This window comes from Falco punctatus (genome assembly GCF_963210335.1).
Source record: "Falco punctatus genome assembly, chromosome: 9".
NCBI classification, from domain to species: Eukaryota; Metazoa; Chordata; class Aves; order Falconiformes; family Falconidae; genus Falco; species Falco punctatus.
The window spans coordinates 42541760-42555616 of NC_137589.1; the positions used below are offsets into that span (position 1 = coordinate 42541760).

Here is a 13857-nt window from a genome sequence, read left to right on the forward strand (position 1 = left end):
AGTGACAGGACTGTGCTATAATTTCTGAGAAAACCTCGGCATAAAGCTCCATAAACCCAACCACTCCTGTAATGTATCACCTTATCTAGTGCACAATCATTTCCACAACTTTTCATGTTAGTATAATTTGTTCAAAAATGGTAATAAATACATCCTTGAAGTCAAATAAGAATCATTGCACAATCTACTGTAACTTGTTCTTACTAGTGACAGTTAATCATGCTACCAGGATCTCACGTGAAAGAAAATAAGCAAACATTTGGGTGTTCTGTAATTACAAACCTCACTAAAAGCACACTTCCTTCTTTAATCAACAAATATATGAACGCATGCTTTAAATACCCTTTCAAGTGTGCCATCCTGCCTGTGAACATCTATCACTACAGAAAAGCAGTGATCCCCATCTACAGCGAGCAAACCGTTTCTTTCTGTACTAAGCAAACTAACTACCACGTTCAGAAAACCCCGATACCCTTTTGCTAGAGGTCTAACCGTGAATTAAAACACCCAAACATTTCTAATTAAAGCCAAGGGAAGTAGAAGTCTAAGGAAAGCCTAATCTCTTCATCTCCAGGAGGTAAGACTCCACTTAGGCTCACTGTGATCAGAAAGCAGTGGATACTGTAAATAGTGCTGATAGATTACTTCTTATATAACAATTTTAATTCTACTCAATACTTGATTAAAATATTCTTCTCAACACCTAGCACCAACTTAACACAATCTTCACTCCAAAAAAATCTGCTAGATAATATTCCCATTTTAAAGACAAGGCAAAGCGAGCCCTTGCATTCACTTCAGGGAGGCGGCGGCTGAACCCCGCATCTGCTCCCACCGAGGCCACCCCACCTCTCCTCACGTCAGCAGCAGGCAGGTTCCTTCTTCTCAAGTCAACAGCAGCATCAGGATTCAAACCCAGAAATGCCAGGCTTTCATATCCAGCACCCTCGCTTCCTCTAACAGTGCCGTCGGAGGTCTACGGGCACTGAGAAAGTTAAGGTTGGCCACAGGATGTTTTCGTTATTTAGTTCTTTTGTTCAAGAATTTGAAACTCAAAATTGGCAGCTGGAGACCAGTGATGCTTTCTTTTCCTTTCTCTGAGAACTGATTCTGCAATTTCAGGTGCTGTTTTGTTCTTCCCATTATCAAAAAAGGTTCACTATGATAACTAAAGGGTTTGGGTTATAAATTCCTGATTGGATTCTTTGGGCCAACTAGTTCAGGAGCTCTTGGGAACTAAGGACAACCAGGGACATCATGCTTTCGATCAAAACTGCTCTGCAGGCTCTCTGTTGACGAAGAGGAGGGAGGGTAGATGGAGAGTGCTCGCAGCTCCCACGGGTGCCGAGGGCAGGGGACAGTGGGCAGGGACCCGCACGCACGTGCCAGTTGTCCTGCGCTGATGTGAAAACCCCTGTGGCTTCGGGGAAACCGCAGTGGTTTGTGTCTTATGTGGTTCATGTTAAAAATTTCCCAACAGTGATAGACTTCAGCTGCCAGGATGAGGGAAAGCATGTGCATCTAGCATGAACAGCCCCCGCACAGAGCTCTGGGGCATTTTTTTATCCTTTTTCCTTTCTTTTAAATAACTATTGGGGCTCATAACGAGCACTGTCACTCTAGCACTACTCCCCTGATTGACTTTGCGACAACGATCTGTGGAGGAGATGGGCACACGAACAGCAAACATTCTACAGGCATTCAAGCAAAGAGGGCTAGAGAGGCTTGGGTCAGTTCTGTTCTGGTTTTATTTTTTGATAAATTTTTGTTCAATTTCCAGAATTACTTCCCTGATATTTTTTTAAACAGTATTATAAAAAGACAACTAATCACAGAACTGCAGTAAAGCAACTCCAAGACTGAATAAAAACCACACACACACAAAACCACACAGAAAAACACAGAGGAAAATTTGAACTAGATCAGAAACTCTCGTCTTTGAGTCATCCTGGAGTGTCCTAGTACTGCAGGGGTCTCAGCACAGTGATCTTACGTATCATATCTGCTCTAATAAATAGGTTCAATGAGTTGAGTTAAGGGCAGAGTTTAACTATTAACTCCAAATTTCCTCGCTCTTATGGCTGTAAGTCAATCCCTTAATGTTACTTTAACACAATTTCTGGCAGTTGAATAAAATCTATGGTCAGTATTAAAACCCCTTCCTTCCTAAATGAAGGAAAATATACGTGTGATTTACATAAGGAATGATAGGAAATGCTGTGACTGAGTGGGGGTGATAAATGTCCAAGGCCCCATCGGCCAGGAATCTGAGCCGACCATTTGACTTCAGCGGGTCGGGCCCTCATTATCCCAATCCCAAAACCAGCACGACTGGCAAAAATGCCTCCACGCAGGTATAGTTCTCAGCACAGCAGCAGTTAGCAGTCAGAGAGGTTATAATACAAAGCTGTAAGATATATCTAAAATAATACCACAAAAATCAGATGACAGAAAGAATTCTAATACTTTCCTTTTGTTAAGATACAGTAACTGAGAATACAATGAAATTCTTCATGTTCAGTATCTCCCATTAGATCAATTAATATTCAGAGAAAGGCTTTAACATGAAGTTTAAATAATCATAGAAGGAGAAAAAGAACCACCAATGTTCTAGAAGCTTCTCTAGACCTTTCAATCAATTTTATTTATATGCAAAACCAAGAGAAACTCAGAAAAAACAAAGCTCCTCCTGATGCTAAAGCTCTCAATTTACTGACAGGCAAATGGCTTCATGCTGCCACTTAATCTCATTTCTTGCATAATGCCCTCTAATTAGCATATCAAAGTGAATTAATACTTCTAGGGCATTAGCAATGGGAAAATCTGCTCCAGGCTTCACAATAGCAGTTAAGCAAGAGCCAAGAAATCCTCAAAAACACCACAAACCACTTTGCATTGCAAAACTGTTCAATTTATTTATCCTCTCTCTCTAAACACTTTTACCGCACACTGTTTTACTACTGTTCACCAAACAAAATGATAATTGCCAAAGTTACCAGCATCTGTAATGCCTGTTTAGAATCTTAATTTAGATTGTATACTTCAAGAACTCTAGATGCTTTCATTGACCCCATCATACACAACAAGATATACTGAAAAAACATTGTTCTTTTAAGAAATGCTATCAGGATAATATTATTAAATTCCATTTTCCGCTTACAATAAATATTTTTAAAATAAATAATATATGAAAAAGCCACCTGATGGACAATGAGGAATGAGAGATTAGCTTTAAATGTTGATGCATGACTTAAGTATAGCAAAAGGTTTTGACCTGTAAACACATGACACAAAACCACCCCCCTTTCCAAGTGATTGATTTGTAGGATGCATGATATTCAGTGATTCATATCTTGTTACAAGTTCATATGACTGTGCAGCATGCACTGAACTCATGGTTAACAAAAGAATCTAAAGTAAAATACCTAAACCGGTATAAAATTAAAGTAAGTGCATAATGATTTTTACTATATGCTTTTATGCACAACGTGCTATTTTTATCCAATTTCTGAAGCAATAAACACATTATAGCTGTTACAAGCATCAGACATCAGACCATTTCTTCGGTAAAAAATATTTTCAGAATCTACTTTCATTCACAGGTCACTTCACAAAATATGAACTGTAATTCACAAACAAACAGGCTAAAACCCCCTGAAACTTCATCATCTTAGTGTTCCCCATCAATCTTTAAAAACAGAAAAAGAACATTAAGGGGGAGTGGCGGGGGGGACAGCCAACAAACCCCAACACTAGTACACCCATCCTAAGCCCAAGAAGGGGGCTGGAGCACTAACGGAAGGCTAATAACAAAGAGTAGAAGAAAATGCCAGGGTTAGTGGGGGTTTCTACATTCCTGTTTGCAACATGAACAGGAAAAAAAAAAGTATGGGAATAGCAAAATAAATTACAGTGGATATTTATCTCGCACTTCGAGCCTTCCTAAAGAATGTGCATTATTGAAAAATATATGCGTTCAAGTACCAGGCTTCATTTCCTTTCATATTTAATTCCCTGTTTACTTCCACTGTAAAGACAGCATTATGGAGGAGCTCTAATGTCCAGCTGAGAAGCACAATTCATCTGTTTGGCTGATGAACTACTCCAACTTTATAAAAGCATGAACTATAAGAGCTGACAGAAACTTTAATAATTTATATTAAATATTGATGTGAATTATTTACTCCATTCATACTTAAAGACATGAATTGCCTACCAGAGAAAAGCAAATGTGACAAAAGGTCAACATGATGGTGAAAAAAGGCAGGCTGTGTCAGGCATGTGTTATCTGAACCATGCTGATCACCTTGATAAGCGAATAGCATTAAACATGACTGCTGAGAAAACAAACGAAGCATTCTTCTCAGGGTGTCAATTCATGGAATACAAACAGCTACATCTAATTCTACCAATGATATCAGGACAGCAAAACTCCACTCGGGGCTCCCCTGGTTTGGACTCCCTACTACACAGATTCAGTATTCATTCCTGCTATTCATAAAAATATTCATCGAACCACCATATGCACGATGTGCAAGGAATTGAAAAGCAGTCTTAAAAATTGAGGAGATACAAACCGGACTCTCTCATCCTCTACTATGTAATTATTAATATAGCCTTCATATGTATTTAAATATTGTGTTACATTTGTAACAATTTAGTATGTCTAATTCTGCTTATATTTGTCTACGGCAGACTGCAAATATCATTATATTAATGTTTCACACAAATCAATATTTAAATTGAAAAAAGACAGCATAATATCCATATCATACAACTTTTTCATTGAAAGCTGTACGAATAGAGCTTGATAAATGTGTTAAATCCTGTTAAAAAAAAACCAAACTCTTTTGCATTCACTATATGCTATAATAATAATTTATCTCTGAATGCAAAAATTCCTTAACTTACAACAAGCATCCTAAAATACACCACACAGTAACTCATATAATTTGGTATTTTCAGATAAGCAAGCGAATGTGTCAAATTCAAAAATAAAATTGAGGACATGAAAAATAGCTATAAAATAAAATAAATCCTTGCTCCTAGTTAAATTAGTATTGACAAGTGGGTCCAAATTTATCCTCTACAGACGTGGGGGGGGTGGGGGGAAGATGTGGAAACACTGATCCTGGTAATCAATGTGAAGACTGTTATTTAAATATAGCAAGGAGCTCTAACAATGGTAAGGTCTAAAGGTATGGCGTAGTTACATGTTCTGTAAGACAAAGTATCATGAATTTCTCTAATGAAAATAATCACCAAAGCCGCCTGTTTTCTTAACCAGAGAAGTACCCTGTTAGAAATCCACCAAAGAAATAAAATTCCAATAATGAATGTGTTTGAAACAGATGACCAAATGAAAATCAAGATACTTTATTCAATTTATTTTTTTCCTAGCAGGACATTTATGAAGAAAACAATGTCATTGCCAAAGGACAGTGTAAATGACCTAACATTCTACTGCACGTCATCATTTGTAATACATTTGCTGATAATTAAAAAAGAAATACCATTCAACAGTATAACCAGTGGTTCAGTAAAAAATCTTGGATACTGAAGCATAAGAAAGGAAACAAAAGCTAAACGGTTTAAACTGAAGAAAAGATGTATGGACATAAACACACGATGCTCACTTCCTTATGTAGTCAGGGTAAATAAAAAAATATGTATTTAGCAGCCTGGAAAAAAACACCAGGACTGCACATAAATATTTTAAATAGCTCAACTGAGTAACAATAACATCACAGCTGATACTTAGAAAACAGCTAACATACATACACACATACAGACACCATATATATATTTGCATGCTATCCCGGCCATTTCATTGTTCTATTTGAATCCTTTAATGACCAGACAGGATTGCTAGGATTGCGTATCATTATAGATTACTGCCAAGTTGTTGGCACCAAATGGTAGTTTACAAACACAGAAAAGTTTAAATTTGTGTAATGCCAGGGAAGAGTCCTATGATTTGATATTTAAATAACCACAGAGAAGAAAGGGGTTAACATTTTCAAATACTGCTAGCAGACAAGGCAAAAAGCAAGTCCTTCTCACAGGAGTTACCTAACAGTGGGTTTACAGATTTTGCAGCATATTGACAAGGGGCGTTCCTAAAAGAGTTGGGCCATTTTCATCAATAAGGAGCTTTGCAGCAAGTAAGGACACAATACAGCCCTTTAATCATTGGAATGGCATCGCATGCCTATTTACAGTTGTAGCAATAAAAATAAAGGTTTTAGCTTACATGGGGAACAGCAAGAAATTAGCCCCATGGTTAACACCACTATTTGTCTGGTTTTCACATCTTTTTTTTTTATCTTTTTTTTTTTTTCTTCATTCTTTAAAACAAAATTCTGCACAAGGGGAGAACGTTTTTAATGAACATTTTCCTCCTCTCTCTTTAGACATAAAAAATAGTTCAACCAGCCCAACCAGCCAAGCAGGCCTTTCTCTTCCCCTGCGGACACCTCCTGCAGTCGAGAAGTTCATTAAGTTTTATGATCTTCCCAAGTCAGTCCTGCTTATAAGCCTCACAAAGGCCACAAATCTGGCAAACCATCATGTATGCCATTAGGCTTTACTAGTAAATGAATGCTATTTAGGGTTTGTGGTGACAGTAAATTAGGGTTTGGTTGGCAGCTATCATTGTTTCTTGTTGGACTTACAGAAATAAATAAATAAATGTATACACATACACACATACTCACATGCATTCAAGGCATTTTTAAACCTGTGTTCCTATCTATACAAATCATTTCTAAAGACAAAAAAACCCAAATCATCTATCAACACAGTCCAGGACCTAATAATACATCATTCCATTGGGAAATAATTGCAATTCCCTAACCATTTTAAGACTGTAAGAATTAATATATTTTCATTTCTATCTCCATGAGAATAAACAGTACCTCAGGTATAGCAACATCCTAATGGTGGCTTAATCAAATTACACATCTGAAGGATCTTTAGTCAGTAAAAAAGAGCTATTAAAAAAAAAACCAAAGACACAAATCAGGTTTTGATTCCTACTGGTAGGCGCCTAAGGAGACAGACTGTTACACAGGTATGCAACAGATGTGAGCACGCATGAAGAATGCAACTTTAACACTTCCAAGCAACACCTCAGAGAACGGGTAAAATACAACAAATCAGAGTCCATAGGCTCTCACTTGCTTATCTTCGTATTTTACCGGAGGGGCTTCAGCAGAACTTTGGGTATCATTTTTCTCTGAACTAATTAAAGAAATAAGTGGCAGTTTCTTTATGAAAACCATGCTACCTTGTGGTTGCCTCTAAGAATGCACCTATCTATTAATATCTGTAAAGCTCTTACATGTATTATGCAGCACTTCTTAAAATGTTAAAACGTGAAAAAGAAATGTCAGGCTAAATTCAGTAAGCTCAGTGATTTTCTTTGTACATGGTAAATACCTCACAGGTAAAAAAAAAAAAAAAACCAAACCAAAAAACCCCAAACCAAACAAACCAAAACCTTCAGCTCCTAACCCTCAGTGAGAATGAGAGAGGGGCTTTTAAAAATGTGATGCATTCATTAACCCCTGCGGGAAAATGATACAGTTGTTCCACCTAAACTGAGGATTCCTCTACGTGTTCTCTCACGACCAGACTCACAAAGTCCTTGCTGACGATACTGAAAACTACTAAAATGTATGAAATACCCCTATAATTCAATATAAAAATGACTGAAATATTGCATTACTTATTTCAGAACAGACGTGACTGCAATTACACTGTACATACAGGCTAGAGCCTCCCTCCTCACCTCTCATCCTTCTCACAGAAGAAGGTAGCGATAAAGCCATCACGGCAATTCCCACTGCAAACACCAAGGAAAACTTTGGTTCCGATTAAAAAGAATTAAATACCGGCGCATGACCCAGCAGCAGGAAGATCTAAATACTTGGACCACAGGACAATGCAGAGTAACAGGGGGTGGGGGGGCACACCTCTGCTTTAACTGCATCTCAGACCGTTCACCCTTCCAGTTCAGAATTGTTTGAGCCGTTTCCCTCAAAAACAGCTTACAGCAAGTAGGCTAGAATTTACTTTCACGTTCCCTTTGCTTCAGCATGCTAACTAAAGCCTACATTCGTCTCAACCGGGAGACCCTGAGTGAAGGTCCCCCTCCGGGAACAGTTTTTGGTGGGGGTGTGGATTCATCTCCATCAATCACCCGGTGCATTAATCCTGTCCCCCTGCGCTGCCCTGCCGGGGCTGGCAGGATCTTGCCTTTGGGCAGCCGGACGCCTTCACTCTTTGTTGGTTCTCAGCGATTTCACAAAAGAGATAACTTGCAAACTTGGCCTCACTACTTGCAGCACAAAGGCAGGATCCCAACTGACAAGTTATCACTGAAACACCCCGAAACATTTCAGACCACAAAGTCTCTTGTCAGGTTCCCTCTCGCCTCGAGACGGCGGTGGCCTCACCAAACACCCTCTGCCAGTAATCCCCACTGCTGAAAGGACGCGGGTTTTTCTTCGCAGCTCACCTCTGACATGTGGCTGACTATACTTTCCTTTCAAAACAGTCAGGCTAAGCCCTCTGCAAATAAAGCGATCGCAGGACCTACGCCTGCCTCCTTAATTGAAATCCCTGCTGCAAAATGTCTGAACATCGAGGGCAGGCTGCTTGGCTGGCTCCGGAGCAGGACAGGCAAAAAAGTTTAGGGAAAGGCAGAAAACAAACACAAGCCAAAGAAGGACGGAACGGGGTTACGAGCTGATCAAGGCAAAACGCAGGTAGGCGGGGAGGGAGGGCAGAAAGGCGATCATTCCCCTTATCCTGGGTAAAATAATGCAATATAAAGCAGAATCAATCTTAATATTCACAACACAGTCAATACCCTAGTGCTTAGCTGTCAGCAGAAACTGAAGTGGATCCCCGGTAGCAAAGAAACCCTCGGACATAAAGCACCATAATTTACTGAGAACTGTGCACTTTAGGCTACTCAGCTGAGATTTGCAATGATTTCACGTTTGTTGCTTTCGTCTAGTCTTTTATTTTTTGGTGTGGAATTAAGGGGGACATGATTGCGTATCAACTATAGCTAAAAAGCCAGCCAATGTATGCATTTATTTTAAAATCCGGATCATAATAAATGTTCTCATTCCCATAGTACAAATCTGAGTACTTTGCAAATTTTCTTCTTCAGGGAGGAAAAAAAAAAAAAGCTCAGTAAATTCAGTGATGTGAAAAAATTGCAAAAAATCCCCTAAAATGCCTCTAAGCAAAACCCAGAGTCTCGCATTAATGTAGAAAAAAAAAAAATTTCGGTACTTTTGAGATGAAAATTTTTGGCATTTAAAACATCATCGCCCAAGAGCAACTCAAGCTTCGCTGCACTCGGCGCAGACCCGGGTCAAAGCATCCATGGCCGGGCACCCCGCAGGGTCTCCGCGGAGCCCCGGCCCTGCGCCGACAGGGGCGCAGCTTTGCCCTCCCCAGCCCCGTGCACCCGCAGAACTTTCCCGGCCCCGCCGCGCGTCCCGGGGAGGGGGCAGCGAGGTAACACAGCTCGAACAAGTATTTTGCGAAGTGTCCTGAGGGGCGGCTGGGCCCCGCCGGGGCTATGAGGGGAGCGGCGGGGTCTCTCCCCCGCGCCATTTCACAGCGAACCGGCCCCTGCGGTCCGCCGCCGCCGCCGGGACAGGCCGGCAGGACTCGGGGCGAGGCGGGCCGGGCCCGGACCGGGCGGCGCGGCCGGCGGCTCCCGCCAGCCCGCTCCGGCGGCTGAGGGGCGGCGGAGGGGCCGGCGCCGTCCCCGCCGGCGGAGCGGCGGGTGGAAGGAAGGAGGGATCAAGATGGCTGCGGCGGCGGCGGCGCGGGCGGCCCTTACCTGTTTTCTCCTTGATCTCGCAGAGGACACTGAACAAGGCGGGTTTCATCCTGTGGCAGTTCAGTGCGTGTTTCCTGAAAGAGAGCAGAGTACAAGCGGTTAACGCCGCGTTTCAGCAACATGGCGCCTTCCCCGAGAAGGATCCCCGTGTCGCCGGCCCCCCCCCGCCTTCCCTGCCCGCCGGCCCCGCGGCCCGGCGCCCGCAGCCACCGGCCGGGCTCTCCCGGCGCTGGGCCGCGGGGCTGGCGGGGGGCGGCGGGGCCGGGGGTCCCTCGCCCCGCCGCGGCTGGCGGGTCTCTGCTCCCTCGTCCCTCTCACTTTTATACCGAATTATCTTCGTGCAAATGCTGCCCGGCCGAGGGGTATAAATCAAACCCCCCTCGTCCCCGGTACGATCCGTCCTGCGATATTATAACTGATTTATTAGGGAGGTGGCGGGAGGGGCGGGGGGGGGCGACTTGTTAACATTCTTTGTTTTTGTATTTACTGTGATTTAAAACAGCCAGGGTTTGGTTGGTTGGGGGATTGAAGGGTTTTTTTTTTGGTTGGGTTGTTGGTTGTTGTTTTTTTTACCACCACCACCACCACCACCCCCCGAAGCGCTATCTTGTCAGGTCTGTAATTCATCGCGCCCCGGCGGGGGCAGGGGGCAGGGGGCGAGGGACGGGAAAGTTGCGCTGCGAGGGGGCGCGGGGCCGTCGGACGGACCGACCGACCGACCGGCGGAGCAGCCGCGGCCCCGAGGCCGGTGGCCGCCGGACAGGGTCCAACGGGGACGGGCAGGGACCGGCCCCAGCCTCCCGCGCACCGCAGCGACGGCATAAGCATCGCATACTTAGATATTTGTTTTTTATATATATATATATAAAAAAATCATTAAATAGCAACTTTGGCTCTGCCTTGGCTGCTTGCAATTTCTCCTACGGCACCAAGAAGTTGCTCTAATTGTGAGACTCCGGGTCTCTGCAGAGGAGCAGGAAGGAGAGAAACAAAAACCACACACACACAAAAAAAAAAAAAAGAAAAAGAAAAAAAAAAAGAAAAAAGAAAAAAAAGACAAGGTTTAATTAGACGAAACCAACTTTGCTTGTGCCTCATCCAGGCTTTGGTCAGTGATGGTCATGATCTGATGGAGGATGTCGCCGATGTCCTGCTTCCTGCCGTCGCCGTCTGCCCCTTCGTGTCCGTGGGGAGGAGGCAGGGCCATGCCCCCCTGCACCGAGTGCCCGGCCAGGTTCACGCCGGCCAGAGTCTGCAGCATCCTGGACTGATCGTCCATCCCTCCTGCCGCGGCCCGGGCCGCGCTGCCGGGGCGGGAGAGCGCCGGGCTTCGGGGCGAGGGAAAGCGCCGACCAGCCCCCGGCTCCCGGAGTCAGTCCCAGTTCCTGACTCCTTATTTCGCTCTTGCACACACACACCAAAAAAAAAAAAAAAAAAAAAAAAAAAGAAAGAGAGAGAGAGAAAAAAAAAAGCCAAACAAAACAACAACAACAACAAAAAAAATTAGTATTTGTGTTTTGACCGGATCTCAGCTGTTTATTCCACTCTCTTCTCCTTCCCAGTGCAGTAAATCACTCTTCTTTAGTTACAGTCTTCTTTCATCATCATCATATTTGTGGCTTGGATAAATGAGTTGATAAGGTTTCTTTGCAGTTTTCTTTTCCTGGTACAATCTTCCTCCAAAGCTTTTTTTTTTTCCTTTTTTATTTTTATTGTTGCTTTTTATGTCTTTCCCCACTTGTCCACCAAAAATCTTCTTTGTAAAAAGGCAAAATTTTTAAAAAAATAAAAAAAAAATAGAAAATCAAAAAACTCGCTTTCAAATCCTTAAGAAGTTAGGAGGGTGGCAAGCAGCAAAAACCACAACAAACCAGGCGAACACCCCCACCCCCAAATTGCAACATAAAAAAGCCAAGAAAACACAATCACAGAGGAAAAAAAAAAAATTAATCGCCCTCCCCCCAAAAAATAACAAATGATCCCAAGTCTGTGCAACGGGGGTAAAACAGCAGCAATCAAAAGTTTGAACTTGTGCAAAGAAAAGAGCGGAAATAACGGGGAAAGAACTGTAAAAAAATTAATTACACACTCTCTGCAAAGCAATGTGCAAAAATATCAGCCCGCTGGAATTTATGAGCCCCGCCGCCCGATGCCTGTGTGTGTTTTATGTTGTTTGATGGCCGCTCCGGTGAGGGATTGACAGCCTGCCAACGCCACTCACTCACCGCAGACGTGTCACCCTGTGAAGGAGGAGAGCGGCCGCGCGCGAGAGGGACGCGGAGCCCGCCGTGCCCCGCCCCGCGCCCCGCCCCGCCCCTCCCGCGGGACGCCGCGCGCCCCGCCCCGCCCCGCCGGGCGGGGCCGCCGCCGCCACCGCCCCGCCCGGGGCCGCCCGCCCGCCTCACGGGGCCGGGGCTCCGCGGGGCCGCCCTCCCGCCGGGCCGAGCGGCGGTGGCGCCCCCCGGGAGGGGGGGACACGGGGGCGGCCCCGGGCCGGGAGCGGCGGGAGCGGCGGCCAATCGCAACGCGTGGGGGCGGGCGCCGGCGGTGGCGCCGGCCACTCGGTCCGCGCGGGGAGGTGCCGCGCCCGCCTGCCCCCGCGGAGGCCCCGCCCCCCCGGCTGAGAAACTTCTGATTGGGCCGTTCAAAAAGTCACGTGGCCGGGGCGACCGGCGCTCCGGCCCCGCCCCTCCCGTTGCTATAGCGACCCTCGGGCCGAGGCCGCCCCGTTACCCTCGGCGCCGCCGCGTTGCCGGGCCCCGGCCTCCCCCTCGGGGGCTCCGGCCTGCGCCTGCGAGCCCGGCGGCCGGCGGGCCTGGACGCGCCTGCGAGCACGGGCGGCGGAGCCCGTCGCGCCCTGTCGCCAGGCCGGAGCCGACGGAGGGGCTGCCCGGGCTCGGCCGGCTGCGCCTCAGCGGGTGCCGCCTCGGCGGCAGATCGGTTTTGGAGCCCTTTCGCATGTGAGACAGGCGGCCCGAGCCGCGAGGGAGGAGGCCGCTGTGTGTGTGGACTCACCTGGGTTCGCTTCGGGGCACTGCCGGCCCTCCGAAGCTCCGCCTGTGCACACCTGCCCCACGCAAACGCATGGAGGAAGCCGCTTTAATCCTGATCCATTTTCTTCACGTTTTGAGCACGTTTTTATAACAAAACTTGCTACAGAGACCTCTCAGGGAAGGGGCAGACCACTTGTGGCACAATGATCAGGAGCCACTGTAGCAATTAAAATGATATTTAATTCATTGTATGTACTGTATCTGTGATGGACAGTTTCAGTTGAAAGAAGTCATGTCCAAACTAAAATCTCATCCTCATCTCTGACATTTTGTGGATGTATGGCTGACAACTCTGACGCAGCGTGGCTAAAACAGAGCTCTTAATCTTTCTTCTTGGCTTCTGCCTGCCTCTTCTCTCAATCACGGTTGACATCACCATCATCATACCTTCACTCAGGACCGTAACTTGGATGTCATCTGTTTGATTTGGAACCCTTAACCATGTCTCACAGTAGTTATGTTTAACTGTTGCAGATTACTTCTGGTTAACATAACTATGCTTTTACTGTCCCTCCAAGCAATTAGCATGTTCATTCAAATTCTAATTATCTTCTATCTTGACTACGTACCATTTTCTGGTTTGAGCAAATGTGTTCCTAGTGTCACCCAGCTTTATTAAGAATGCTACTCCAAAGATCTTTTTTATTACTGTTATTTTGAATATTTCACAGATCAGTTTGCATTTGTCCGCTGAGGGCAAAATTTCACAGAAGAGGTGAGCAGTTCCAATGGCTACCTGGCACTGAAACAAATGGGATGCTGCTCCCGTGCCAGCTGTGGGGCTCATCTCGCCCCATGGTGATCCCCTTCGCCTCACCAAATCAGCAGACAGCTGCTCTGCTGGGTTTTCCACTGTTTTTTCAGGCTGAGTCAAGTTTAATTCCAGCATGAGACGACTGATGGAGAATGGCTCTCTGTACTCTGCTGTGCCTCCCG

The 13857-nt window shown here is 45.1% G+C and overlaps 1 protein-coding gene across 5 annotated transcripts in view; it reads right to left on the minus strand.

The window, feature by feature from the left end:
* Positions 1 to 12112, minus strand: part of PBX3 (PBX homeobox 3) — a 115654-nt gene extending 103542 nt beyond the window's left edge. For 2 of the 5 annotated variants that reach the window (XM_080401432.1, XM_080401428.1), the window contains exons 1-3: positions 11958 to 12087; positions 10951 to 11271; positions 9869 to 9942 (exon numbers count right to left, since the gene is read on the minus strand). In XM_080401432.1, the coding sequence (XP_080257558.1) occupies positions 9869 to 9942; positions 10951 to 11147 (271 nt within the window). In that variant the 5' untranslated portion in view covers positions 11148 to 11271; positions 11958 to 12087. Of the gene's footprint in view, positions 1 to 9868; positions 9943 to 10194; positions 10243 to 10950; positions 11272 to 11957 lie in introns of those variants that run through there. The other 3 variants (XM_080401431.1, XM_080401430.1, XM_080401429.1) reach the window with 3 other exon arrangements.
* Between the last annotated feature and the right edge of the window lie 1745 nt (positions 12113 to 13857).